The sequence below is a fragment of the Eschrichtius robustus genome, chromosome 21 (genome assembly GCF_028021215.1).
Source record: "Eschrichtius robustus isolate mEscRob2 chromosome 21, mEscRob2.pri, whole genome shotgun sequence".
NCBI lineage: Eukaryota > Metazoa > Chordata > Mammalia > Artiodactyla > Eschrichtiidae > Eschrichtius > Eschrichtius robustus.
The window spans coordinates 17,410,507-17,437,556 of NC_090844.1; the positions used below are offsets into that span (position 1 = coordinate 17,410,507).

The following is a 27,050-nucleotide window of genomic DNA, read 5'->3' on the forward strand; positions in this document are numbered from 1 at the left end:
TTAAACCTAATCGTTTGCCACAAAAAAACTGGGAAAGAATGTACCATATGCACTTGTCAAAATAAATTGTTTTACCTTGCTTTTAAAAACTCAAGGTAAAACAATTCCTTCCAGAAAAATTAAGAAATAAAAACTTGGAAATGTAAAATATGTTAAGTCTTTGCATAAGGATGCTAATAGAGCATAAACATCAGTTTAAATTTTTATTTCAAATTTTCATTTCAAATGAAAATTTTTAAGAAGGGGAGGGTTAGTAATTTGTTAAAAACTTCCCATTTAAATTAACTCAAGTAAATATAAGGATTTTCCTTCATTTAAAGCCCTTTTTACATGAACACTTTAAAGCATAATTGGTTTCTCCCCTAAATCTAGTCCCAAGTCACCATTTACAACTGAACATCAAAGATTTCAGAAATGATTTTGAAGCTCTTGCACCTTACTAAGTGCTATTTGCAAACTCAGACTTCTATCATTTTGGACTTTACTTTTGCACAGCAATAAACACACCTCTCCCATTATTCTCTACCTCCATACACTTCTCTTTTCATTTAACATCTAATTTTTCTCATAGTATTCTTACCCATCTTTAAGTATACAACTGACAAAAGATACAGTATAGTACAATACATATAGTATATGTATAAACATTGTATCTAGTTATAAAAATTTTCCTTTTAAAAACTAAAAATAAATATTTAATTTTCAGAAAAGATAGAAGTTTGGGGAACAAACTTCTCCAGCTGCCAGTCATGAAAACGTAAATTCTAGGTCAATGTTTCCCAAATTTGCCTGACCACTAAGAATCATTTGTGACACTTACCAAAAACACATATTCCTGGGTCCCATCAATGATCTTCTTGAATAAAAATGTCTAGATGAGGAGCCTGGGGGTCAGTGTTTCTAAAAAATATCTTCAGTGATTCTTTTTTTTTTGTCCGCACCGCACAGCTCGTGGGATCTTAGTTCCCTGACCAGGGATCAAACTCGGGCCCACGGCAGTGAAAGCACTGAGTCCTAACCACTGGACCGCTAGGGAATTCCCTGCAACGATTCTTAAGGTCAGTAAAGCCTGGAAAATTGCACAGGATCCCTCTCATTGAATAACCTTGAAAACTTGGGAATGTTAATGGAAAATATGTTAACAGAATTTCAAATTTCTCCCCTTGCTAAAAACACGTTTGCTCACACCTCCTCAATTCATCAAGATCCTAGAGGACTTATGTAACTCCCGAAACCCACAGAAACCTGGAGGAGTTGAAAATAAAATTTTTTTAAAAAAGCGGCTGCTTAACTTCAAAACGGAGGGTGGGACTAGAAGGGAGAGTCATGAATTTATCTTGATTCCAGTACAAAGCATCGTCTTAGATTCTACAAACTAGACTGGATGCTAATCTACTAAACCATTTGTCATGGTTTTGCTTTGAGTCAGGTTTGAATTGGGCCCATCTTGATTCTGTGGTGGCACCAGGAATCAAGAGTTTAATATTGCCAAAAATTCTTTAACATTCAAACTGGTTTCCACTTTTTTTCTATGTCACAAAGAGCTATGGCTTGAGTGGGAGGATCCTGGTATCACTTGCACAAACCATCATACCCACTGCTGCAGAATAAGCATCCTGGAATACCACTTTGTTCATCTCACCCCACTACTATTTAATCACTCTAGAGTGCTTACTGATTTCATGCAAATTCTTCAGCCAAAAAATGATCCCAGGGACTTCCCTGGTGGCACAGTGGTTAAGAATCCGCCTGCCAATGCAGGGGACACGGGTTCGAGCTCTGCTCTGGGAAGATCCCACATGCTGCGGAGCACCTAAGCCCGCGTGCCACAACTACTGAGCCCACACGCCACAACTACTGAAGCCCACACGCCTAGAGCCCATGCTCTGCAACAAGAGAAGCCACCGCAATGAGAAGCCCATGCACTGCAAGGAAGAGTAGCTCCCGCTCGCCACAACTAGAGAAAGCCCGCGTGCAGCAATGAAGACCCAATGCAGCCAAAAATAAATAAATAAATTTATAAAAATAAAATAAAAATAAGTTAAAAAAAAAATGACCCCAACTTGCCTTCTCAGTCCTAGTTCCCACCACTCTAATCTACGTGCCCTGTGCTCCAAACAACAGGGTTGCTCACTGCTCCTTACACAAGCCCTTTACTCTTCTATCTCCATGTCTTTGCTAATGCTGCTTCCACCATCAGACATGCCTATCCTCCCCCATCTCCATCTATCAGAATCCTACCCATTGTTCAAGACCCTTCTCAGATGCCACTTTGACTATTAATCTTCTCCTGATCCTTAGAGCAAGACAGGAGCACAAACTCCTATAACATGTCACCACCATATCCTGCTACAACATTTTGTTTATATCTTTCTCAGGGCACTTTGATATTTAATAATAATAGCTAACATTTATGATGCACTATTTATCAGGAACTTTTAAAAGTATTTTCCTGTATTAACTCTCTTAATATTCATCATAACCCTAGGAGGTATCATCCCACTTTATAGCTGAAGAAACATAGCTATGTGGAGGTTAAATAACTATGTCATCTAACTTATAAAGACAGCAAGGTTTGTCCACCCAGCAGTCTGTCTCCAGAAGCTACACTCTTAATTATGTGTTATACTGCCTCTCACAGCTCATTATTTATTTAGATGAAGGCCCTTAAGATCAGGCCCTGAGTCTAAGCATCTTTTGTATTCTCCTATCACCAAGCAGTGTCTTTGCAGAGACAGCTGATAAATAAATAAGGAATTGACTTTCAATGGCCTGCTATTCCTTACCCATCCAATATGTCTACTTGTGTTTTTCTATCACAACCCCTCCTATCTAGTCCAGTCACACTCTGTTCCACTCTCTCCATTATCCCACACCAGAATTTAGAATCTTACTATTTTAACTGACATTTAGGCAAGGTCTACTATGAAGCAGGGATTGGGTACAGGTGTAGGTGAAACAAGGATAAATAAGCCATGGCTCCTGCACTTAAAAAGCACAGTATTAAACTACAGAGTGAGAAATGAAGGCTATCTGGGGAAACAGAGGAAGTCATTCAAAGATGGCTTTTTGGAGAAAATGAAGCCTGAGTTTGTCTTAAAGTCTGAAAAAAAATGGCCACATGAAGAGGGTGGGTAAGAGTCTTAAGCAGCATTCTAGGCAGCAGAAGCAAACACAGAGCTCTCCAACATTTCCAATAATTTTGTGTGACTGGAATTAAGGTGGCAGGGGTTCAGTGGTGGGTAAAGAGGTCATGATCACCAGTTTATTAAATGATGCTAGAATTTTCCCTCCAGAAAGCAACAGGCTTCCCTTTAACAGATTTTAGGTAGGGGAATAATGATCAGCGATTTCTTTAGAGAGATCACTCAGCACTACAGAGGACGGTTTGGAAGGTGGAGAAAATGGAATCAGGGAGGTGGATTATCAAACTGATAAAGAGACTGGAACAGGTGACTGAAGTTGTGAAAGCCTCTCAAGACCCACCCTATATGGAAAGACCTCTCTGATTACATTAGTTTCCACAGTCCCCCTCCCACTCTACCGCTGCCCAAATTCCTAGTGAAATCTTCGGCCCAAATGTTGGCACTTAATTGTCTATTATTTTATTCCCTATTTGTTTCCTGTACATTACTCGAGTCTCCCTCATTAAAACAGTACAATAAACGTTTATGTAATTGAGATGGCTCACGACGTCGTCCAAGGCCAGATAACGCGCTGTGTTACCCAGCGCCCCCGCCACCCCGCTCCCACACACCGGCTCAGCCCTCGGCCGCGGGGCGCAGTCAGGACCAGACCGCTGTGCAGAATCCGGAGGGTTGACGGAGTCATTTATTTCACCCTCTGATCTAACTATCGCCTCCTCCCGAGACCTAGCAGGCGGCTCTCTCCAGAGTGGCTCAAGACGCCCAGCAGGGCTGTGAAACCCGCCACATCCACCAGAGGGCGCGTCTCCCCGGTTTCCTCGCTTAGAAAGGCCCTAAGGTTCCCGTTCTCAGGACGGAGCAAATGAACGCTGGTATATTTAGGCCCTCTGCGGTTGCCGTAGCCCCAGGCTGTAAACAGGAAGTAGAATTCAATTTGGGACTCAATATTCGGGAGAGAAAGGCCAGGGATTCCGGGGAAACACGCCCACTCCGCTGATACGTTCTCAGGTAGTTTGGACTTCATCCCCACTTTCGTGCCTCCCTCGCCCGCTTCTGCGCTGGTTGGCGTATCTTGCCCTGAGCCAGCTCCCTGTCTTAATACAGAAGCGTCACCGCAACCATGGCCGAATACTCCTACGTGAAGCCCACCAAACTCGTGCTCAAGGGAACCAAGGCCAAGAGGTAAACCGCGAGTTTGTGCGGGAGAATCTGCTCCTCTTTTCCGACAACCCTCCGCTCTCCCCTCCCAGCGGCTAGTCTGTGGAAGCCACCGGGAGCTGTCATTCAGGCTCCCAGTCCTTGGGCCTGGCCTCCTGCCGGGATGGACTCAGTTCCCGGGGCCGGTGCAGAGACGCACCGCCACAGTCGCGCCCTAGCAGGGCGGACCGATAGCCCAAGAGCCACAAGTTCGGGTCCCTTGATGAGCCCCCCACCTCCAGACCTATGTTTGGTGGGTCTGTATTAGTCTGATCGTGTAGGTTATAACAGTAACTTCCTTTATTAGGAATAATTATTTTCAACATTGTCTCCCTCCCACCTAGAAAAAAATTAGCTTTTAATGCAATATGTAGATGTGGATTTTGAAAAGGATATGGGTTTGAACCTGGACTCCACTAATAACTAATTCTGTGATTTGTGGCAGGTACGTTAATATCTTTGAGCTTCCGTTTATTCGTTTATTGGGAGAGATTAATGATACTCTAAAAGGATTATTATGAGGATTAAGTGAGGTAACATGTATAGTAAATAACTAGAGCCAAATACAAGGAAGAAGTTATAGTGGTGATTTATCAGTATTAGATTTTTAGGAAAAGATATCTGCCCACTCATACCTCCACCTCTTTTTTAACTGCTAGATTTGCTCGGGGTTGATTATTCACAAAAATGTTGAGCATTTCATCCTGGTCTGAGTGATAGAGTTTTAGGTACTTTTATGAGAGACGGAAAGAAAGTGTCAAGGAGCAAACTGAAGCCACTGCACTTGAGAACTCTGCCTAGGGGTCTGGCATCAAGAATTTCTCCTGAATACATGTGAAATTGTTACTGTCTGAATTCATAGGAGGGAGGGGAGAGTTAGCTTCTGAAAGCTTATTTTGTGATGAAAATACAAACAAGTGTGTCGTATAATCATTACAACTATCAATATAATTAACACATACATAGCACTTTCTATGTGCCAAGAACTGTTCTAAGTACTACATATTAACTTTTTTTTAAAGTCACTCTTGGTTTTCTTTTAATTATTGAGATATAATACACATACTATACAATTCACCCTTTTAAAGTAGAATTCCGTGCCTTTTAGGATATTCACAAGGTTCACCACTGTCAAGTCGCTGAACATTTTCATCATCTCAGAAGGAAACCCCACCGTCATTAGCAGTCACTCCCCATTCTGCTCGTCCCCTAATCCCAGGCAACCATGAATCCACTGTTTGTCTGTATCAGTTTGCCTCTTCTAAATATTTCATATAAATGGAATCATACAATATGTGGCCTTTTGTACCTGGCTTCTTTTCCTTAGGATAACATTCCCAGGGTTCATCTATGTTATATTAGTACTCATTCCTTTTATGGCTGAGTAATATTCCATTGTATGGACACAACACAGTTTGTTTATCCATTCATCAGTTGATGGACATTTGGGTTTCCACTTTTTGGCACTTGTCAATGATGCTGCTGTGAATATTCTTATACAAGTTTCTGTGCGGACATATGTTTTCTTTTCTCTTGGGTGTATACCTAGGAGTAGAATAGTTAAGTCCTATGGTAACTCTGTGTTTAACTTTTTGAGAACGCCAAACTCTTTTCTAAAGTGGCTGCACCATTTTACATTTTCATGAGCAATGTATGAAGATACGCATTCTCTTAATCCTCACAACAGCCTTAAGAGTTGGGTTAAATTATTATCCTCATTGTGCAGGTGGGGAAACTGACTTACAGAGAGATTAAGTAAAATTTCCAAAAATCACAGAGCTAAGAAATGACAGAATCAGGCTTTTAAAAGGAAGTCTGGCTCCAGAGTCTGTTCTCTTAACTGTAACACAGTATGTACAGAATCAGAAGTGACTTCTCAGGATTAGAAGTAAGAGGGTATTATCAATGTATATCGTTGTAAATCAATAATTTATATATCAATGTACATCTTAAAAGAGTTCTAAGATTCCATCTTATGACAGTATGCAAATCAATATATTTAAACTCATCTATATAAATTATCTCCTACAGTAAGAAGAAAAAGAGCAAAGAGAAGAAGAGAAAAAGAGAAGAAGATGAAGAAATTCAACTTGATATTGTTGGTGAGTCAGTTTTGTATACTTTATTCTGAGAAAAGTTAACATCAGTTGAGATCCCTTTAAAAATATTTTCCTAGTCGGGATAAGTAGTAAAAAGGAAGTAGAAGGAATTTATGACCGACTCATATTTGTCTTAAAGTGCTCAAATATTACTTATAGTTATAGATTGCTTTTATGCTCTAGCACAGTAGATGTCACTGCTGAGGTCTTTTCTTCATCATCAGAACAAAGCACATGAGAGAGGAAACATGGTTCTCTGAATCATTACACTGCTTAATAACCCAGAGATTCTGATATATCATTTTAAAGGCCTAATATAGATAAATATTATTTAACCAAATACATTTTACAAATTATTTTCTCTTTCTCTTTTTTTTATATTGATATCCAGTTGTCCCAGCATCACTGATGAATAGACTTTCCTTTCTCCATTAAAGTGCTTTGGTATCTTTGTCAAAAATCAATTGACTTTATATGTGTTAAGTCTATTTCTGGACTCTGTTCCATCGATTTGTCTACTGTTCTAGTGATATATTTGTCTTGATTATTGTCATTTCATAAAGTCTTGAAATTAGGTTGTGTGAATCTCCCAACTTTATACTTCTTCTTTATACTTCTATACTTCCTTATACTCTTCTAGATCCTCTGCATTTCCATATAAATTTTACAATTTATTATTTTCTACCATAAATCCTGTTGGATTTTCTGGGAGAATTATATTGAATCTAGGTCATTTGGGGAGAATCAACATTAAGTGTACTTGGTCAGCATGGCACAGAACATATAAAATACAAATAATTTTAAATCATTAACTGTTACATTCTTAAGAAAGATTTAATGATCATAGGATGCTGATAATGATTCTGAGTAAAGCTTTTTTTTTACTGAAAACAATTATAGCTATAAGTCAGAAATAAATTATCATGTAAACCTCTCACTAAATTATTTTAATTGTGGTAAAATATACATAACAAAATTTATCGCTTTAGCGATTTTTAAGTGTACAGTTCAGTGTCATTAAGTGCATTCACGTTGTTATACAGCCATCACCACCATCCATCTCCAGAATTTTTTTCATCTTGCAAAACTGAAGCTTTGCACCCATTAAATTATGAATGCCCATTCCTCACTCCCCTCTAGTCCCTGGAAACCTCCATTCTATTTTCTGTCTCTCTATTTTCTGTCTCTATGAATTCAACTACTCTAAGTACCTCAGAAGGGTGGAATCATACAGTATTTGTCCTTTTACCTTGTCTTACCTTGCATAATGTCTTCAGGGTTCATCCATGTTGTAGCATGTGTCAGAATTGCCTTCCTTTTTAAGGCTGAATAATATTCCGTTGTACGTATATACCACATTTGTTTACCCATTCATCTATCAATGAAAACATGGGTTCCTTCTACCTTTTGCCTGTGAACATGGTTGTATTGATATCTCTTCAAGACTCTGCTTTCATTTCTTCTTGGTATAGACCCAGAAATGGAATTGCTGGATCATATACAGTAATTCTATTTTAAATTTTGTGAGAAACCACCATACCATTTTACATTCCCACCAGCAGTGCACAAGAGTTCCAGTTTCTCCACATCCTCATGAACACTTTGTTATTTTCTGTTTTTTTGATAATAGCCATCCTAATGGGTATGAAGTGGTATCTCATTATGGTTTTGGTTTGCATTTTCCTAATGATTAGTAATGCTGAGCATCTTTTCATGTGGTTATTGGCCATCTGCATATCTTCTTTGGAGAAATGCCTATTCAAGTCCTTTGCCCATCATTAGAATTAGGTTGCTTTTCTTGTGGTTGCTGAGTTTTAAGAGTTCTCTATATATCCTGGATATTTATTCCTGATCAAATACGTGATGTACAAATATTTTCTGGTTGTCTTTTTACTCTATTTATAGTGTCCTTTGATGCACAAAAATTTTTCATTTTGATGAAGTCCAGTTTGTGTGTTTATTCTTTTGTTGTTTGTGCCTTTGATGTCATATCCAAGAAATCACTGCCAAATCCAGTGTCATGAGGCTTCTCCCATATGCTTTCTTCTTAGAGTTTTATCTTGATAGTTTCAGCTCTTACATTGTAGGTCTTTGGTCCATTTTGAGTTAGTATGTGTATATGATATTAGGTAAAGTCCAGCTTCATTTAAGCTAAACTTTTACTAATTTTTTTATTAGTTATGAAAAGCCTGACCTGTTTAGCTGAATAGATAATTTTGTACAGTGTGATTAACTCAATTTAAAAAATGTTTTATTATGGAAAATTTTCAAACTAATACATAAGTAGAGAAAAGAATGTAATGAATCTTCCATGAATATAATGAATCACTGAGCTTTAGTAATAATCAATATTTTAACAGTCTTGTTTCATTTACACACATGCCCACTGTGAGATAATCTCTCATGCATACGTTTTTCTGGAGAATTTTAAAATAAATAACAGATACTATGTCATTAACATATATACATAAATGTGCATTTCTTATAAGATCAGTCTCTCTCTTTCTCTCTCTCTTTTCTTCCTTCTGTTTTGCTCTTTCTTTTAATACATAACACTGTCATTATCAGACCCAACAAAAATTGGATACAATTTAGGTTTGTACTCAACGGTGAAAAGCTTTTCCTCTAAGATCAGGAACAAGACAAGGATGCCCACACTTGCCACTTTTATTCAACATAGTATTGGAAATCCTACAGAACAATTAGGCAAGAAAAATAAATCCAAATCAGAAAGTAAGAAGTAAAAATGTCACTATTTGCAGATGACAGGACATTATATATAGAAAACCCTAAAGACTCCGCCAAAAAACTGTTAGAACTGATCAACGAATTCAGTAAAGTTGCAGAATACAAAATGAATATACAAAACTTTGTTGCATTTACTATACATTAATAATGAACTATCAGAAAGCAAAATTCACAATCCGATTTACAACTGCATTGAAAAGAATAAAATACCTAGGAATAAATTTACGAAGGAGGTGAAAGACCTGTACACTGAAAACTATAAGACATTCATGACAGAAATTGAAGAAGACACATAGAAAAGATATTCCATGGTCATGGATTGGAAGAATTAATATTGTTAAAATGTCTAAACTAACCCCAAAGCAATCTACAGATTCAGTGCAATTCCTATCAAAATTCCAGTGGCATTTTTCACAGAAGTAGAACAAACAGTCCTAAAATTTATATGTACCACAAAAGACCCCAAATAATCAAAGCGATATAGAGAAAGAAGAACAAGGCTGGATGTATCACACTTCCTGATTTCAAAGTATATTATAAAGCTAAAGTAATCAAAACAGTATGGTACTGCCATAAAAACAAACACATAGATCAATGGAGCCGGATAGAGAGCCCAGAAATAAACCCATGCATATGCCAGGAATATACAATGAAGAAAGGACAGTCTTTTCAATAAATGATGTTGGGAAAACTGGACTGCTATCTAGTACCATACACAAAAATTAACTCAAAATGAATTAAATGTTTAAATGTAAGACCTGAAACCATAAAACTCCTAGAAGGAAAATATATGTAATAAGCTCCCTGACCTCAGTCTTAGCAATTGTAATTATAATCTGGAGGGATACATAGGAAACAGGTTGTAATAGTCATTGCCTCTGGAAAGCAGTCGTGGATGACTGGAGGCTGATATGAGAGAGACTGTTCTGTATATATCATTTTGTGCCTCCATGTGTACTGCTATTTTATATTTTAAAAGAACCTAATCTTGACTGTGGTGGTAATAACCTAGATCTACATACCCGCATGGAAACATACAAGTGAGTGTGTGTAAAAGTGATGAAATCTGAATAAGTTTCATGGATTGTATCAGTGTCAGTTTTTTGGTTTTGATACTGACTATAGTTATGCAAGATGTTAACCATTGGGAGAAAGTGATTAAAGGGTATATGAGATCCCCCTGTATTATTTCTTACAACTACAGAATAAAAATCTTAAATATGTTATAATGACAACAGCAACAAGTAAGAACCTTCTGTCAAATCCAGAATATAAATTTAAATTACTGATTTTATTTTTTAGGAATCTGGTGGACAGTAACAAACTTTGGTGAAATTTCAGGAACCATAGCGATTGAAATGGATAAAGGAACCTACATACATGCACTTGACAATGGTCTTTTTACACTGGGAGCCCCACATAAAGAAGGTTTGTGTCTGGTAGAAGCAATGGAAGGGAAAAGGCTACAGTATATATTTTATGACATTCATTCACTTAGGCCAAATTCTAACAAATCTCGAGTATATTCCAAATGAATGAATCCATTGATTTGACTCTTCCATTTTTTTTCCTTCTTCACTATTTACCAGTTATTGGCAGCTCCCTCTTTCCAGTGTAAGCATTTGAAAACATTCTGTATAGTTCCAGAAGAGTATCCATGGGAATCAAAAACAATATGAATAATTGAAATAATAAGTAGAAGGAAAAAGAAAACCTGGTTGAGTCAAAGGTTTGAATTCCTTCATTCTTTAGACCTTTTGCCAAAACTAACCTGGAGCATTAACTAACTGTTAATAATTTAAAGTTTTCTCATTCCTTTTAGCCCATGGGAAGAAGCACTAATGAGATACAAAGAAATCAGAAGATTAAAAAGCAGTAGCTTCTTGTCTGAATGGCCATCCCTTGGATAAATTAAAGCATTTAGCTTTTTAAATATTAAGTGCTTATTTGTCTCTGTGCTGACTGCATTTTAAAATACAAAGAGACAGTATCTTGGAAGTGACTAAATAAGCATCATGCTGACCTATCTTGTTAAGTATGTAAAACTAAACATGAGTTATATAGAAGATAAAGTAACTCTTGATACTATGAATACTGTATTATAATTACATCATAATACAATATTCTTACGTTTGTTTTTAAAAGAAAAAGAGCTACTTCTTTCAAGCTGAAGAGTATCTTTATATGTATATTTATAAGAAATGTCAAATTTATTTCAAATTGTTTTTTCTCCTGTAGTTGATGAGGGTCCTAGTCCTCCAGAGCAGTTTACAGCTGTCAAATTATCTGATTCTAGGTAAGCTTGAGTTGAACTATAATTAATACATTGTAATACAATATGATACATTGTAATAGAATATTATATATCCATTAAAGGTAGTGTTTTTGAAGAATAATGAATTTGGAAAATGTTTGCTATATAAGGTATTATATAATACTTGTATTAAAAAAGTAGAATATTAAATTGTATACATAGAACTACATTGTCCAATATGGTAGCCACCAGCCACACATGGCTTTTGAACATTTGGACTATGGTTAGTCTTGAATTTTTCTACACACACATACTATTTTTATGTTCCATATTTAATTTCCTTTCTCTCCGTTTTTAACATTGATCTATTTTATTGATCTGAAGAATTGCCCTGAAATCTGGCTATGGAAAATACCTAGGTATAAATTCAGATGGACTTGTTGTTGGGCGTTCAGATGCAATTGGACCAAGAGAACAATGGGAACCGGTCTTTCAAGATGTAAGTACTCTTATTGTTTATAAAAGTTCCTTGTCAGTGAATGAGAAAGTCTCTAACATTCATTGAGAACATATGTTCAAAAAAAACAAAAAAAGTAGACTACAATAATGCATTAAATTTTTTAAAACCAACATGAATTCATAACCTTAAAAAGATCTCAAAGAATAGTACAACACAGGGGAAAAAAAAACAATCAACAAAGTGAAAAGACAAGCTATGGATTGGGAAAAGTATTTGCAAACCATATATCTGATAAGGTGTTAATGTCCAAATTATATAAGAAACTCATTCAATAGCAAAAAAAAAGAAAAATTTAAAAAAGGGCAAAGAAACTGAATAGATATTTTTCATTATATCAACAGAAAACGCCAACATATGATAAGGCCAGGATGATGAGTCAGATACTACCAGTTATACAGAATTTGAGGGATGTTCATTTCACTTTATTTTTGGGAAAAACACTAAGTTTTAAAATTTTAAATTTAAATGAAAGAAAGACTTAAAAGTCCCTGATGTAACAAGTAAAACTTTGTTACACAAAGGTACTCAGCAGAAAGATCAGCAGCACAGATTTAAATCACCTTGGACTATACAGCCGCATCCAAGCTTACCAAAAGTCATGCAGACGACAGAAAACCCAGCCCTTACCACCTCAGATAAGAAATTAAGTCAAATCCATGTTATTAGCACTTTTGTAACTGGATATGATAGAAGATTTAATTCTTCCTACACCCAAAAGTCCCTCAGACATTGATTCTTAAAGTTCTGAACAATAAATTCAAAGGCATCGAAGGCTAGCTTTTATGAGATATATTTTCTCTGCATTTTTTTTCTTTTTTTTAAATTTTATTGAAGTATAGTTGATTATACTTCTGTCAACTATGATATGTTTTTATATTTTCTAATTATGGAGAAAAATTTAAAACACTACTATTATAACTTTTTTTGTCTTTAAAGCTAACTTTTTAAAATACTAAATCAGTTATATCCTCAATAAATCTCTGAGGCCAAAGGAAATAATTCTATTCCATACATTTAGAATTTAGTCCTACTAATAGAATATACTAAAAATATTTAATGTGGTTATCTTTGAGTAGTAAGATTATAGGTGATTTTGGTTTTCTTCTCTGTATGTTTTTTTATTTTTCCAGGTTTTCTTCACATTATTTTTCCTGATTACTTTTAGACATGGGAAAAAATCAGTTTAGTCTCAAGACTTAAGAATTTTTTTCACAGGTATTCTTATAACTTGTTTCTTATTATTTTGTCCATTTAGGGGAAAATGGCTTTACTGGCCTCAAACAGCTGCTTTATTAGATGCAATGAAGCAGGTGATATAGAAGCAAAAAGTAAAACGGCAGGAGAAGAAGAAATGATAAAGGTAATCATGAGACTTTTCTATAGACTAATACACGTCACAGGTATGATGTGACTATGTCTCTTTAAAATGTTGTAGTCTGATCCAGATTCGCTGTGTGTAATGCATTAGTGAGGGCCAGAGTGGAAGGCTTAAAGAAATGAGGGAAAAAAGCCTTTTCTAAAGTGGCTTTAATCCTTATAAATAAAGCATAAAAATCCATGTTACATTTTCTCTACTATCAGCATAATTTAAACACATCTATCAAGCATCTGTATATGTTTTAAATTCTGTGTCATATATTTGATTTTATTTTTTAAATGTTCTTGATTTTCATAATCCTCAGTCTCACAGTCTTACAGTATTCTTTTTACCTTGAAAAATATCACTAATCTTTTTAAACAAGAATGTTAATACCAGTAACTCTTCATTTCATCATTTGGAGTTGATTGATGGGAGAAAAAAATACCATTCTAGACAGCTCAAGAATTAGAAGTTTCGGTCTATCTTCCATAGTTTTCTCAAAAGCCATTTTCACTGCCAAAATCTCAAAAAATTTAAATCTAAAACCTAGATTTTCTTGTTATATTTTAAAAAGTATTAGTCATAATATTTTTCAATTATGTAAACAAAACTACAGCAAGTAGCTGCAGGTACTCTGCTGAGTGAGGCACATGCATAGTTGTCTTTCATCTTCATAGTGTTCCTGTGAGGTTGTCTTAACTTTACAGAGGAGGAAACAACCTTTGACCTCCCCTACATCCTCACTGGTTTGATTAGTCACTTCATGAAGTCACACAGATAAAGTGGAGACAGGATGTGTACCCAGGCCCAACTGACTCTAGAAATTACGTTCCACACCACACTGCTTCTCAGGAAGCAGTCATTAGAAAAATGCTGGTGGATTTCTGACTCACCTATTTTTAGTTTTATTTATTTATATTTAATTTTATTGTATCATGCTTGAATTGTTTTTCATCTGGATTACATTATAAAAGTATGATTATTGAAGACAAGCAGTACAAATGTATGTGCAGTACTTTGCACATCTACAGAAATAAAAAAACACTATGCTATATTTATCAATAATTACAACTGGGCTTCCCTGGTGGCGCAGTGGTTGAGAATCTGCCTGCCAATGCAGGGGACACGGGTTCAAGCCCTGGTCTGGGAAGATCCCACATGCCGCGGAGCAGCTAGGCCCATGAGCCACAATTACTGAGCCTGCGCAGCTGGAGCCTGTGCTCCCAACAAGAGAGGCCACGATAGTGAGAGGCCCGCGCACCATGATGAAGCGTGGCCCCCAGTCGCCGCAACTAGAGAAAGCCCTCGCACAGAAACGAAGACCCAACACAGCCATAAATAAATAAATAAATAAATAAAATTAAAACAAACAAAAAAAATTACAACCGTTTTTATATGAAGTACCTGTCAGATTTCCCTGGGTCTGTCTGGTTAGTCAGGTACCTAGAAGCTCTGAGCAATGATAATCCAGGACTCTTTCCACCTTGCCTTTTACGTTGCAGGCTCTGCTAGTCTGTGTCAGCATCCACCTTTATAGCCTAGCCTTATCTACCAGAACACATTCCCTCCTGCCAAAAGCAGTATTGTGTCACAGACCTGGCCCAGAATTTCCCCAGGTCTTCTAGGACTCCTCCAGCCAAAACCGTTGCACACGTATTATTTGCACATGCCTATTGCTCACCAGTTTCTAAGCAATCTTGGAATTGTGCTCTAAGCCACAGAGATCCCTTTCCAGATGTGGGTCCTTTGGGTTGCAAATTGCCAGTTTCATGGCCCTGAATTCTGTCCTCCTCTTACCCCACTCAGTTGATCCTAATTGCTATATCTGTATCAATTAATTTATGGAATGTTTTAGTAAGTATCTGTCAAAACTTATGAAAGTATAAGGAGGATTTAAAAGGGATAGATTCCAATTAGATGAAAACAAATTGTGTTATGTTAAAAGTTTTAATGTGTTGGTAATATCCTATGCATAGTAAAACAGCTACTATCTTAAACTTTCAGTGTTATAAAATGAACACTAAATAGCAGGATAATTTGATCCTACTGTATTTACTTTTGCAGCCAAAATTAAACTAGTTAAATTATTGCCTAATTGGCTTAGCGGGATCTGATCTGTAAAATGCTTTTCAAATAAGTTTCTCTTCAGTGTTTCTGATGTAAGGGCTCTAAAGAAACATATAATAGCAATTATTTAGATAAATTATATATATAAATAAAAACACATATCTAGAATCTGTCTTTTTCTGAATCTAATTGCTAAGTTAACTGTTTTCTTCTTTTGCATAAGAAATCACCTAGAATGTTCTTTTGTAATAAGCAAGGTGGAGCAGGGGGAAGATAAATGTGTAACCTGTTGGGTTCTCATCTCCAATATGCAGATTAGATCCTGTGCTGAAAGAGAAACTAAGAAAAAAGATGATATTCCAGAAGAAGACAAAGGAAATGTTAAACAGTGTGAAATCAATTATGTGTACGTATATTTTTTCCTTTTAGAACTGTAGATTTGGCAGTGACATGCTTCTCAAGGCACCTAAAATAAAATAACCTGAAGGACAAGCAGAGACAACATAACGTAGACTCTAGGACAGAGCACTAAACAGAATGCTTCTGTTAAGGCTTCAGTTTTCGTAATTATCATCCTGCTAGCTTTCAATGCTCAAGTCACTTGAGTTAGTCTATTCTCCCTACTCTGTAGAGTGTCTGTCACTGTGAGTACATAATGCCAACCAAAGGCTGCCAGGACACAGGAGACTCCAGCCAACATTCCAAAGCTTGAGTTTGTAGAGCTATCCAAACAACTGCCTCCTTGATGGTGGGGTACTAAAGTCATTTTTGTTGTTGAAAAGTTGTATGTTATTTAAGAAAAACAATTAGTTTTTTTAAATAAACAAAAAACTTTTTTAAATATTTTAAGCTCATCAGTAAACATGTATAATCAAAGTTTGAGATATTTTTCAAGAAAGATATTTTCTTAACAGAAAGAAATTCCAGAGCTTCCAAGACCACAAACTTAAAATAAGTAAAGAAGACAGTAAAGTCCTTAAAAAGGCCCGGAAAGATGGATTTTTGCATGAAACACTTCTGGACAGGTAGGTATATTTTTAATCATTTCCAACTATTTTCAGTGGCCAATAGAAGGTAGTGTATATAAACCCATGTTCTTTTTTTAATTGCTGTAATTTTCAAATTTTTGTCTTTATTTTTAAGTTTTGAATATGGTGGTATTACCTTAAAAGGACATCATAAGTCTGGGAAAAGATCACCAAGAAAGAATATCTGGAAATAGCCAGATTCCAAGTGCTTATATATTTTATTGCAAGAAATTCAGGTCTGACTGAAACTGTTTCATAAATTTATTTACCATCAACTTTTTATAACTATTAGAACCAGGGCTAGAAAGAAGTTGTTTGACTAATTTCAAAATTCAGTGGGTTCTATTAAAATAGTACAGGTTTCCAAAAATGAGATAAAAATCAGTTTAAAAATTTCTAAGTATAAAATTGAATAACAAAATTGAAGCACTTTTATTAAGTTGAATTCAGACGTGTGCAGGATATTTATCATAGCACATTATTAATATTTCTTTATTAGTATTCCTATTTAGGTAAGTAGTGTCCTAGATTTACAACATTTAAAAAATGCTTAGAAAATAAATAAAATTAAATTGAAAAAAAATAGGTACAGAAGAGGTATAATGTATGTAAATTTAGTTTGTAAACTGTAAAAGGGTTATGTAGATAATGGTGTTATTGTTATCACTATCAACAATATTAATATTAAAGTGTGAATAATAATATTTACTACCTCTTGAAAATAATTCTTTTTGCCTAGCTTTATGAAGTTTCTAGAATTCCACTTCAGTAAAAACATTTTAAAAGTTTATTTCATCTTCATTCAGAATAAAAAATAAATTTAAAAAAATGGTTAGAGAGGTTTAGCTGTGAGCTTACAAGTATAAATCAAGGAAGTGCCAGATCGAGAGAGAATTTGGTAATCTCCTGCCACTCATTCAAGTCTTACGTTGCAAAATTAGTCTTAAGACATTTCTTTACATTCCTTGATACAGTGTTTTATCAGGTATTTTCTGTTAACCAGTTGATCAGGTGGTTACCTAAAGACAGCAAATGATGTAATAATTGTTTCCAGCTGAGCAAATTTAACATGTACCTATTTCTAAGAAATCAAGAATAAGCTATAAATAATAATCAGGATATGGACTCAAAAGAAACAGAGTAAGGTCTGTGTCCTCTAACTTTTATCACTTATGAAAATACAACATTGCCACATTGTTAAATAGAAGCTTAGGGCATGCTTAAATTCAGAGGCAATTAAAATCGCTGTTATGGATTTAAAAAGCCCTTAAGCAACATGAGTTAAAGATCAGGAAAAGATTTTTTTTGTAAGAATAAAATCCATGTAGTATGAAACATAAAATTGAAAAGTAAAATTTTAATTAAAATATTTTAATATAAGCGGTATGGTAATACAATAACCAAAATTGAGAGCACAATTTCTGAGCATGAGTTTATGTTTAGTAGCAGTTGACTATATATGACATGTCTCTACATAGATTAATTTTTATTATTTGTTTTTGTTTAAACAGGAGAGCCAAACTGAAAGCTGACAGATATTGCAAATGACCAGGATTTTTGTTTCTGTCTTCTCCTTTTTTTCTGAATAAAAAAGTCAGTGGAAGTGTTTTTACAGAATTATTGGGCTGTTATGGAATTACTCCTGAACCAGTTGCTAGATTTAACCAAGATTAATCAAGTTTAATTGAGATTCTCCATGGATGTATTTTTTTAGTCAACTGCAGTGTTTCACATGGCAATGAAACTTAGAGTATACACTTAAAGTACCACAGAATTCGCTTCTTTTTCTGGATTTCCTGTCATAAAGCATGAAGTGCTACTCTGTGAAACTGATGCTTGTGCAGCTTGTGGAAGCTGTCTTATTGCTTTACAGTCTTACTTTGCATTACTTAGTACAATAGATGCCTAATCAGTACCTTTAAAAGGAAATTAGAAACTCCCAATCCAATCAGTCAGCAAGGCTTTGATTCTACCTCTTAAATATTGCCCAAATCACACACAAGCCAAACAAATATCAGGACAAGGGGGCTGCACAGAGAGAAAGAAATCGGGTATTAAGCAGTGGGGTGGGAACAGGAAACGTTTTAGAAAAGAGCAAGTAGGTTCAGAACAGAGGATAAGAGTAAAATTGGGGAAATTCCCTACTTAGGACAGTTTAGCCACAATGGATGTGTATTTATATAATGCTTTCATCCTCACGTGTGGGATGGGATGGGAGCTATTAAAGAGGTTCAGACACTAAGCATTGCTGAGGTCTGCTATGCTGAGGCAGTTTTATTCCTAGCCTGTCTCTTTCTGAGTTCCTGAACACAGTATCCAGGATGTCATCTAACCCTGTGAGTGTTCCCGAACCAGCTTGTATACCAGTTGCCTGGACTTCACCACTGGAAATTCTGCTTCAGAAGAGCTAAGGTTGGCCGAGGCATTTTTATGTTTTTACAATTCCACATTGATTCCAATGCACAGCCATGACTGAGACCTGGTGCCACACCTCGTCTAATTCTCAGCTTTTATATTTATATTCCATCTGTCACCAACTCTAGACTTACATGGCCCCTCTACAGCAAGGTAGCTAAGCTACCAACATCAGCCTTATAAAGGAGAAGCTCTTGCTGTAGCTCTGGCCCTAACTTGGCATTCCAATTCCAATCGCTGGACATTCCCCCATATTGCTTTCTCCCTCTTCGGATCCTTGGATACGTACTACTCTGATCCCCCAAAGCAGCAGTTCTCAAGCAGGGCCTATTTTGCCCTCTGGGGGACATTTTGGAATGTCTGGAGGCATTTTTGGATGTCACAACTGGGAGAACAGGGGGTACTCTGGCATTTAGAGGGTTAGAAACTAGGTATGCTGCTACACATCCTGCCATGCACAGGACAGCCCTCCCTTACAACAAAGAGCCATCAGCCAAACTGCCAACGGTGCCGAGATTGTGAAACCTGCCCGAGGACTTAGTCTAGTCCTTGCTTTTGTCAGCTCCCCAACCTCTAAAAAGAATTGGTTCAAATTTATATACGTAAGAATCGCCTAGGGTACCTGTAGATTTCCAAGACCCATCCTTAGAGGTGCTTATCTAGGATTAGTCCCCAAAACTGACATTTAACAAGCACTCCAGGTAATTCGGAAGCAAGCGATCTGAACCACACTTTGAGGAACACTACCCTCAAGAGACTGAAGTCTTATTTCCAACAGTGGCCTGGTACCAAAGGCCATCTGCCGGCCAACTGATTTCCCTGGAACAGACATTCTGTCTGCCTGAATTTCTGAACGTAGTATATTCCTGGACTCCTTGTCACCATGCTCACCCTCATGTTCACCCAGTTCCTGCCCCCATTTGAGAGAGCAGGACTAATTACAGGTCCTGGCAACTGGAGGATACAGATTAAAAACAGGCATTGCCTGCCCTCATGGAGTTTATACACTAGTGAAGGAGGACAACAAATGAATAAAAATTGCAGGTAATAGGTGAGTATTCCTTCCCTGTTTCCAGCATTGCACTTTATACAACCCCCATTATGCACTGAAGTTAGTCTGGGAGAGTGGCAGAGATCAAGAATGAATGTTTCTACATATAGTCATGTGGTGCACATTTTTCCATCTTGTGCATGAGTATATCATGAGAAATTTTGTTTAAAGTGCACATTTTTCCATCTTGTGCATGAGTATATCATGAGAAATTTTGTTTAAAGCACTATCAAAATCAAGATACATTCTGATCAAACATTCCCCTGATTTACTAGTTTAGTAACCTTATCAAAAGGAAGGTTATATACAATAAAAGCACAAACAAAGAGCTCCCCACGCCCAATTTTGACTGCTCACACATTTTCAGATTAGATCATTTTGATTTTTCTATCTTCAAGTTCACTGACTCTTTTATCATCTCTAAACTGCTATTAAACCCATCTGGTGATTTTTTAATCTCAGACACTATTTTTCACTTCTAGAATCCATTTGATCCTGTGGTTATTGCTACTGTTGTTATAATTTCTTTTTCTCTGCTGAAATTTCTTATCCATTCATTAAAAGTCTTTTTTTGGTGTTTTTGTTTTTAGGCAGAATTATAATAGCTACCTTAAAAACCCTTGTCTTCTAATTCCAACATCTGGGTCATCTCAGGATCAGTCAACACTGATTGCCTTTTCTTTTTAGTATGTTTCTTCATATGTCTGATATAATTAGACTGTATCCTGGACATTGTGAATAATACATTATAGAAACTGTGGATTCTGTTTTGTCCTTCTGAAGAATCTTTGTTGTTTAGTAGGCAGTTAACATGGTTGACCTCAAGCTCCAAATTCTATCTCTCCACAGTGGGCAACAGCTGAAATATCCTTTTAGTTCTTTCAGTTTTAGCCGGGCTGCTTGAAGTCTGCCCCAAAGATGTGGAGTTCTGAGATCAGTGAGAGATTTGGGCAGTATGGCTACCCTCTGTGGCTTTCTTCTTTTTTCAGGATTTCCTCCTCACTTTCTAGACTCTGGTTACTCTGAACTCTGTCCTCAGATTCCTCAACTACTAAGACTAAAGGTTTCTGTGTGAGTTTTAATGACTCTTAGTGGCACTGCCTGGGGCCTGCCCTAAGTTGAAAAAATGTTGAAAATATGATTCCCTTCTTACTAGAATTAACTCCCCTCAAGTTTCTGTGTACTTTTGGTCACTCTCCTTTACCTTTAGATAATTTTTAATATTTTGTCCAAAGTTTACTTTTTGTGTATGTGAGAGGGTTAGTCTAGTCAAGCTACTCCACCATGACATGCTCAAACTCTTATTTTTTCCTTGCCCTCTCTTCCCAAATTAAGGACCTGCCTGGACTTTGCTAAATACAGATACAAAACTCACCAACATCCTACAGAAAGAAGTTAATAAAGAAATCATTAAAATCAATGAATACATTCATACATCTTAAAATAGGCCTGAATTCCTAAAATGGACTCAGCATACCAGATGACCCAGTACCCACCCAAATGCCACGGAGTTCCTGGGTCAGCTCTAGTGTAGAGCTAATCAGTGCATGGGTTCAACTCCTTATTGTAGGAATTATATTTACTCAGTAATTCTAAACTCTTATAACACAGCAGAATATATTAAAATATGCTAGCTTAACATCATATTTTATTAACCAAATTATTATGACATGATAGCTTTCATAACGGGTGAAAAACATCAAAAATTACTTTTCAAGATATTGTTCTTTTATGGTATTATCATCAGTATTAGCCTAAAGGGATTAATGCAGGTAACCTCTGTGATAATTTTTTCAAGCTCACTCATCTTGAAATCCATTTAATTAAAAGATTAGAAACAAAATGAGAAAAAGAACAATTTCATACCTTTACTTCCCCTTCCCTCACCCACCTACTAGTTTACAGGCTTTTTTCTTTAATGCGTATTTCATTAAGTGAACTGGATGGTGTTAAGGCAGGTTTTGCTTTACGACATTTCCTGTGTACTTCACCCCAGGAAAATCTCTGGCACTATTTGATGTATTTCTGTTTAATTTTTTGCCACTGGGCTACTTAAAACATTACTGAGGCTTATTTTCCATGATGGAGAAACAACAAGCCTTCTTTCCATTTGGCCTTGTGTTTCAACCCTGCCTTTGTATTTCATTAAAAAAAACAGATTTTCTTTTCAGACTGCATAGCAAGGACTTACAAATTAAAACCTGCAGGTGTTCATCCGCACAAAAGAAAGGAATCTACAGATATCAAACAAAGGGAAAACAGGAACCCGCAGAGATGAATGAGGACCAAACCTCACTCTCACCTGGAAGTTTCTGCCAAATCCTGGAGACTTTGAGCTTTTGCTTTGACAAGTGTCCAAGATATGGGAGGTAGGAGCCTGGACTCACCCAGGAGGGAATCTATGGCTATAAAGGGCTATGCCTTCAAGGGTAACAGTGCAGAGAAGTAAATCTTATTGCACAGGGGTGGGTGACAAAGTTTTTCTTTTGTTTGGCACTGAGTAGAAGGAAAGGAAAAAATTAAAAATACACAGAGAAACAAAGCACCATTAATGAGAATCGGGAGAAGCAAAAAAAAAAATTTAATCATCAAATGTATAATATTAAATAACTATACTTGACATGTTTAAAGAAGGATATAAGCAGGAAATAAGAGATTATAGGACTTCCTTGGTAGCGTAGTGGTTGAGAATCCACCTGCCAATGCAGGGGACACGAGTTCAATCTCTGGTCCAGGAAGATCCCACATACTGCAGAGCAACTAAGCCCGTACACCACAACTACTGAGCCTGCGCTCTAGAGCCTGTGAGCCACAACTACTGAGCCCCCGTGCCACGGCTACTGAAGCCCGTGTGCCTAGAGCCCGTGCTCCACAACAAGAGAAACCACCACAACGAGAAGCCCATGCAGTGCAACAAAGAGTAGCCCCAGCTCGCCACAACTAGAGAAAGCCTGTGCGCAGCAACAAAGACCCAACGCAGCCAAATAATAAATTAATTAATTTTAAAAAAACCTCATTAAAACAAAAAGATTATAAAAAGACTATGAAGATTTGAAAAAAAAATAACTTCAAAAAATAACATAATTAAAAATTCAGTGGATGGATTAAACATCAGATTAAACAAAAGCAAAGAAAAAAATAATGAGCCAGAATATAACTCAGTAATTGATCCCAAATACAGCTCACAGAGACAAGGAGATAGAATATACAATGAAATAAAGATCGAGAGACAGAGAACATGATGAGAAGGTCTAATATATGCCTACTTCAGATACAAAAAGGAGGTAATAAAAAGAATGAGAAAGAGATAATAGACATAACAACTGAGAACTTTTCAGACATCAGATCTTGGCATACCAGTGAATCCCAAACATGATAAATAAAGATGCACACCTAAACACATTATGGTGAAACTACAGAACTACAGAGAAAAAAGTTTCATCTTAAAAGCAGCTGGAAAGAAGAGAGTGATCACTCCAAAATTTCAGCAATTCAGCTAATTGCTAGCTTCTCACTAGCAGCTATGAAGCCAGAAAACAGCAGAGGAGTATCTTCCATGAGCTGAGAGAAAAAAATTGTCAACCTAGAATACTATACTCTATGAAACTATCTTTCAAGAATAAGAGAAAAGCACTAAAGCAGAATAAAGACACTGTCAACAGATAAAAATTGAGAGACTTTATCACCAATAGATCACCATTAAGAGAAGTCTAGGTAGAACAAAAATGATCCCAGAGGGAAGGTCAGAGGTGTAATAAGAAATGTGAAGCAAATATACTGAAGATAATAATGAGTAAAGTATTTATAAGATACGAAAAACAATTGTGAATGAATCAAAAAAAAAAAAAGATAGCCAAAAAATTTTTAAATAGGCAAAAGACACAAACAGATATGACATGGATTGAATGTTTATGTTCCCCCAAAATTCATATGTTGAAACCTAATTGCCAATGTGATGGTATTTGTAGGTGAGGTTATAGTGAAAAGACGGTAGTCTATGAACCAGGTAGCAGGCCCAGACCAGATAGCAAACGTGCCAGCACCTTGATCTTGCACTTTTCAGCCTCTAGAACTGCAAGAAATAGATTTCTGTTGTTTATAAGCCACCAAGTCTATGGTAGTTTGTAATAACAGCCCAAGCCACTCAAGATAATACAATTCAAAGAATTACAAAAGCCCATAAATACATGAGAAAATATTTAACCTTATCAACAATGGTGTATAGGTAATCTTTAACACTTGGCTTTCCAGAGGGGAAAGCCCTGATTTGTAATGTTTGCTGATTTCCATGGGGTAAATATTATATGATGAATCAAACTACCAACGTTTTGTCACTGAACACAATCACACTGTGTGGTCACTGGCTCATGAGAGCCCACGCCAACACTGCAAAATAAAACTACAGTGAGACAGCATTTGCAGCCACCAGACTAGTAAAAATTTAAAAGTCAATACCAGAGTTGGCAAATATATGAAACACTAGGAACTCTAATCCACTGTTTGTGGTAGTAAATAGGATTAATCGCTTTGGCTGAATATATGCATATCCTACAACTCATAGATACTACTCCTTCAGATCTTTGTATTTTAGATACAGATGTAATATTAACATCCAGGATTAGACTTGGTCTTTTCCTACATGATCCTGATAAAATGAAGTATAGGATTATGGTTGGTTTGGTTGTGCTTCTTGTATCTTTAATAGAACAACAACAACAAGATCCCTAAAGCTTTATTTTAGAGCCTGAAGAATAGAATGACAGCTTATCTCTGAGATATTCTGAGATAAAAGCCAAGGTGTCTCACCCTAGGTCCTTGACCCAGTCCTTTTTCTAGAACTCACACTTCTTCCAAAGCCCATCACAAATTGGAGACTTTCTACAAGAAGGTTGGAGACTGTGAAAACCACAGAAAGCAAAAGAGAGAGAAAATGAAAGAAGTGTGATTGAGGGAAGAGAAGGGAAGGATAGGCTTGTAGAACCCCAGTTAGCACTTGAATGCATTCCCCACAAAGTATTGTTACTTAGAGAAGTTAGGATCCTGAGCTCTGTAAGTAATGTCACTTAATCATCATATATTTATTCTATACCATCATTATGTCAGGAGTTGTGCTACATATTGCAGATACCATGATAACAACATAGACATGACCCCTGTCTTGAAAGGTTTTATAGTTAAGGAAGGCAGACTTTAAACAAATAGTAATTAATCAAATAACTACATGTGCAAAGGACAAGGAAAAGTACAGGATATCTGAGAATTGATTAACAGGGTAACAAAACTTGGTTTGGAAAGATATAAGTCAGGGAAGCCTCTGCTAAGGAAGACATAAGTTAAGCAGAACTCTCAGGAGCTATACGTGTGAAGGCAGGCATGAGAAAGAATATTCCATGCATAGAAAGCCAGTGAGTAGGGCCACTAAGGCGGGAAAAAGCATGGTATTTTGGAAAAACTGCTTTAAGGCAATGAGTGAGGGGGTGTGATAAGCAATATTCCAGAGAGGAAGTCAGAAGCAATCCAGCTTCTAAGCAGAGCCTTCTGAGCCATGGTTGAGAATGCTGGACTTGACTGTAAGGGTAATGGGAAATCACTGAGAGATATTAAGTGGGGAAGTGAGAACATGCATAAAGAAGAAAAGACATCTGAAGACCAGGCTCTGGGGCACCCCACATAAAGAAGTCAGTTGATGAGTAGAAACCAATGGAAGATATTGAAGACGTGTCCAGTGAGGAATATAAGAATCAAAAAAGACTGGTATTCCAGAAGCAAAATCAAGTAAGTGTTCCAATGTCTAAGATATGACAATGGAATTGGGCATTTGAGGTAAAATACAGGCTAAGAACATTGCAAGGGAAGAGGTCAAGAAACTGAGAAAACCCAGAATATTGGAAAAATTGTCTTTGTGGAAATTGCAATCACCAAGAATATTGACAGGTATCATATTTAAAAGAGTGACAGTGAGCCAGATGTGAAAAATTTTCAAGGGGTGAGGAAAAGCAGGAGCCATCAGAGGTCTACAGATGACCTAGTATGATGGCACCAGCTTCCAAGTCAAGTCAAATAACTGTGAATGTTTTGGGTGTTGGTAACATTAGGTAGGCCATATGAAAGTACTTATTAACCTACAAAAATGGCAATCTCATATGATTTAACCCAATATATATAAAACATACATTTGAATTGTAGTTGGCCTCATAAGTTGATATATATTTATGTTCGTGGTATTTTCTTTTTCAGTTGTAAACTCCCTGTGGTCAGGAATTCCTATTTTACTGCATGTGTGTCTTTCATGGCACCTAGTGGTCTGCTTGGTACTTTTAATAGGTCATTTAGTACTTTTAATATATATATTATTATAATCGCAACTGCTGACGTATGTTGTCATTTCAGGGTAATAATCATTCTCCTCACCTTTCCTGGTTGGGAAATGACTGAGGAATATACACAGGCATCAGGTGGCAATAAACATCAGCTTTACTGCTAATTAAGCTAGAAAAGAGAAAATAACTTGGACCTGAGGCCAAGATGGGATACCAACTCCTTCTCCTCTGGAATGAATTTATGCACTCAGTCATTTGACAAATGCAAACTGCTTCCCAGGGGCACAGCCAATTTCTAACATGACAGGGAGTAAACTGAGGGCAGAGTAGGCCAGGTTGGGGGGAAACAGATGCAAGTACATACAAAAGGCTCCATTTTTTTTACTACCTTCTCTCAGTGTCTCTCAGAGCCACCCTTTCATGATGCTTTCTTCAAAGTCTTCACAGCCATGACGTTAACATAGTATTTTAAAAATTTGGTGGATAGGTGCCAATTTTGGAAGATGTAGTCAAAGACAGCAATTACTTCCCCCTCCACTCTTGTCATCCAGGACTTACCACTGTGGGCACACAGATCTGAGTGAGAGAGCTAGAGAAGTCAGGCCACACGTGTGCAGTGACCCATCCAGCTATTTACCAATTCGGTAAGTCACTCTTCCCCTAGAGAAACATGAATTAAAGGGATTGGGGAGAAAAGTGGAAATTTTCTCCCCCAAAACATCTGATGGTTTTGTAAGGCCTAAAGCTTATACAATTTGGATGGTCCTCTTTAAAGAAAAGAATACAAAATTACAAGTGTAAAATTGGGTAGAAGGTTTGGAAGATGCCTGAGCAAGTGAAGGTCC

General features: G+C 36.6%; 1 protein-coding gene across 2 annotated transcripts; it reads left to right on the forward strand.

The window, feature by feature from the left end:
* The first annotated feature begins 4,066 nt into the window (after positions 1-4,066).
* Positions 4,067-18,036, forward strand: FRG1 (FSHD region gene 1). Of its 2 annotated transcripts, XM_068532030.1 has the most exons (10): positions 4,068-4,154; positions 4,251-4,328; positions 6,375-6,445; positions 10,493-10,618; positions 11,429-11,486; positions 11,829-11,943; positions 13,220-13,324; positions 15,706-15,797; positions 16,306-16,416; positions 17,931-18,036. In XM_068532030.1, exons 2-10 carry the CDS (start codon positions 4,267-4,269, stop codon positions 17,965-17,967), a joined length of 777 nt encoding a protein of 258 aa, XP_068388131.1. In that variant the 5' UTR covers positions 4,068-4,154; positions 4,251-4,266; the 3' UTR covers positions 17,968-18,036. The 2 variants fall into 2 exon arrangements, with proteins under 2 accessions (XP_068388130.1, XP_068388131.1); XM_068532029.1 differs by having other exon boundaries at positions 4,067-4,328.
* Positions 18,037-27,050: the final 9,014 nt, after the last annotated feature.

What these genes read in the sequence shown, in the direction of transcription:
- FRG1 (XM_068532029.1), top strand. Translation starts at nt 4,267, where the DNA reads ATGGCCGAATACTCCTACGTGAAGCCCACCAAACTCGTGCTCAAGGGA. An exon ending in GTCAAATTATCTGATTCTAG is followed by an intron (nt 11,487 to 11,828) that starts GTAAGCTTGAGT and finishes ATTGATCTGAAG; the next exon opens with AATTGCCCTGAAATCTGGCT. An exon ending in CATGAAACACTTCTGGACAG is followed by an intron (nt 16,417 to 17,930) that starts GTAGGTATATTT and finishes TTGTTTAAACAG; the next exon opens with GAGAGCCAAACTGAAAGCTG.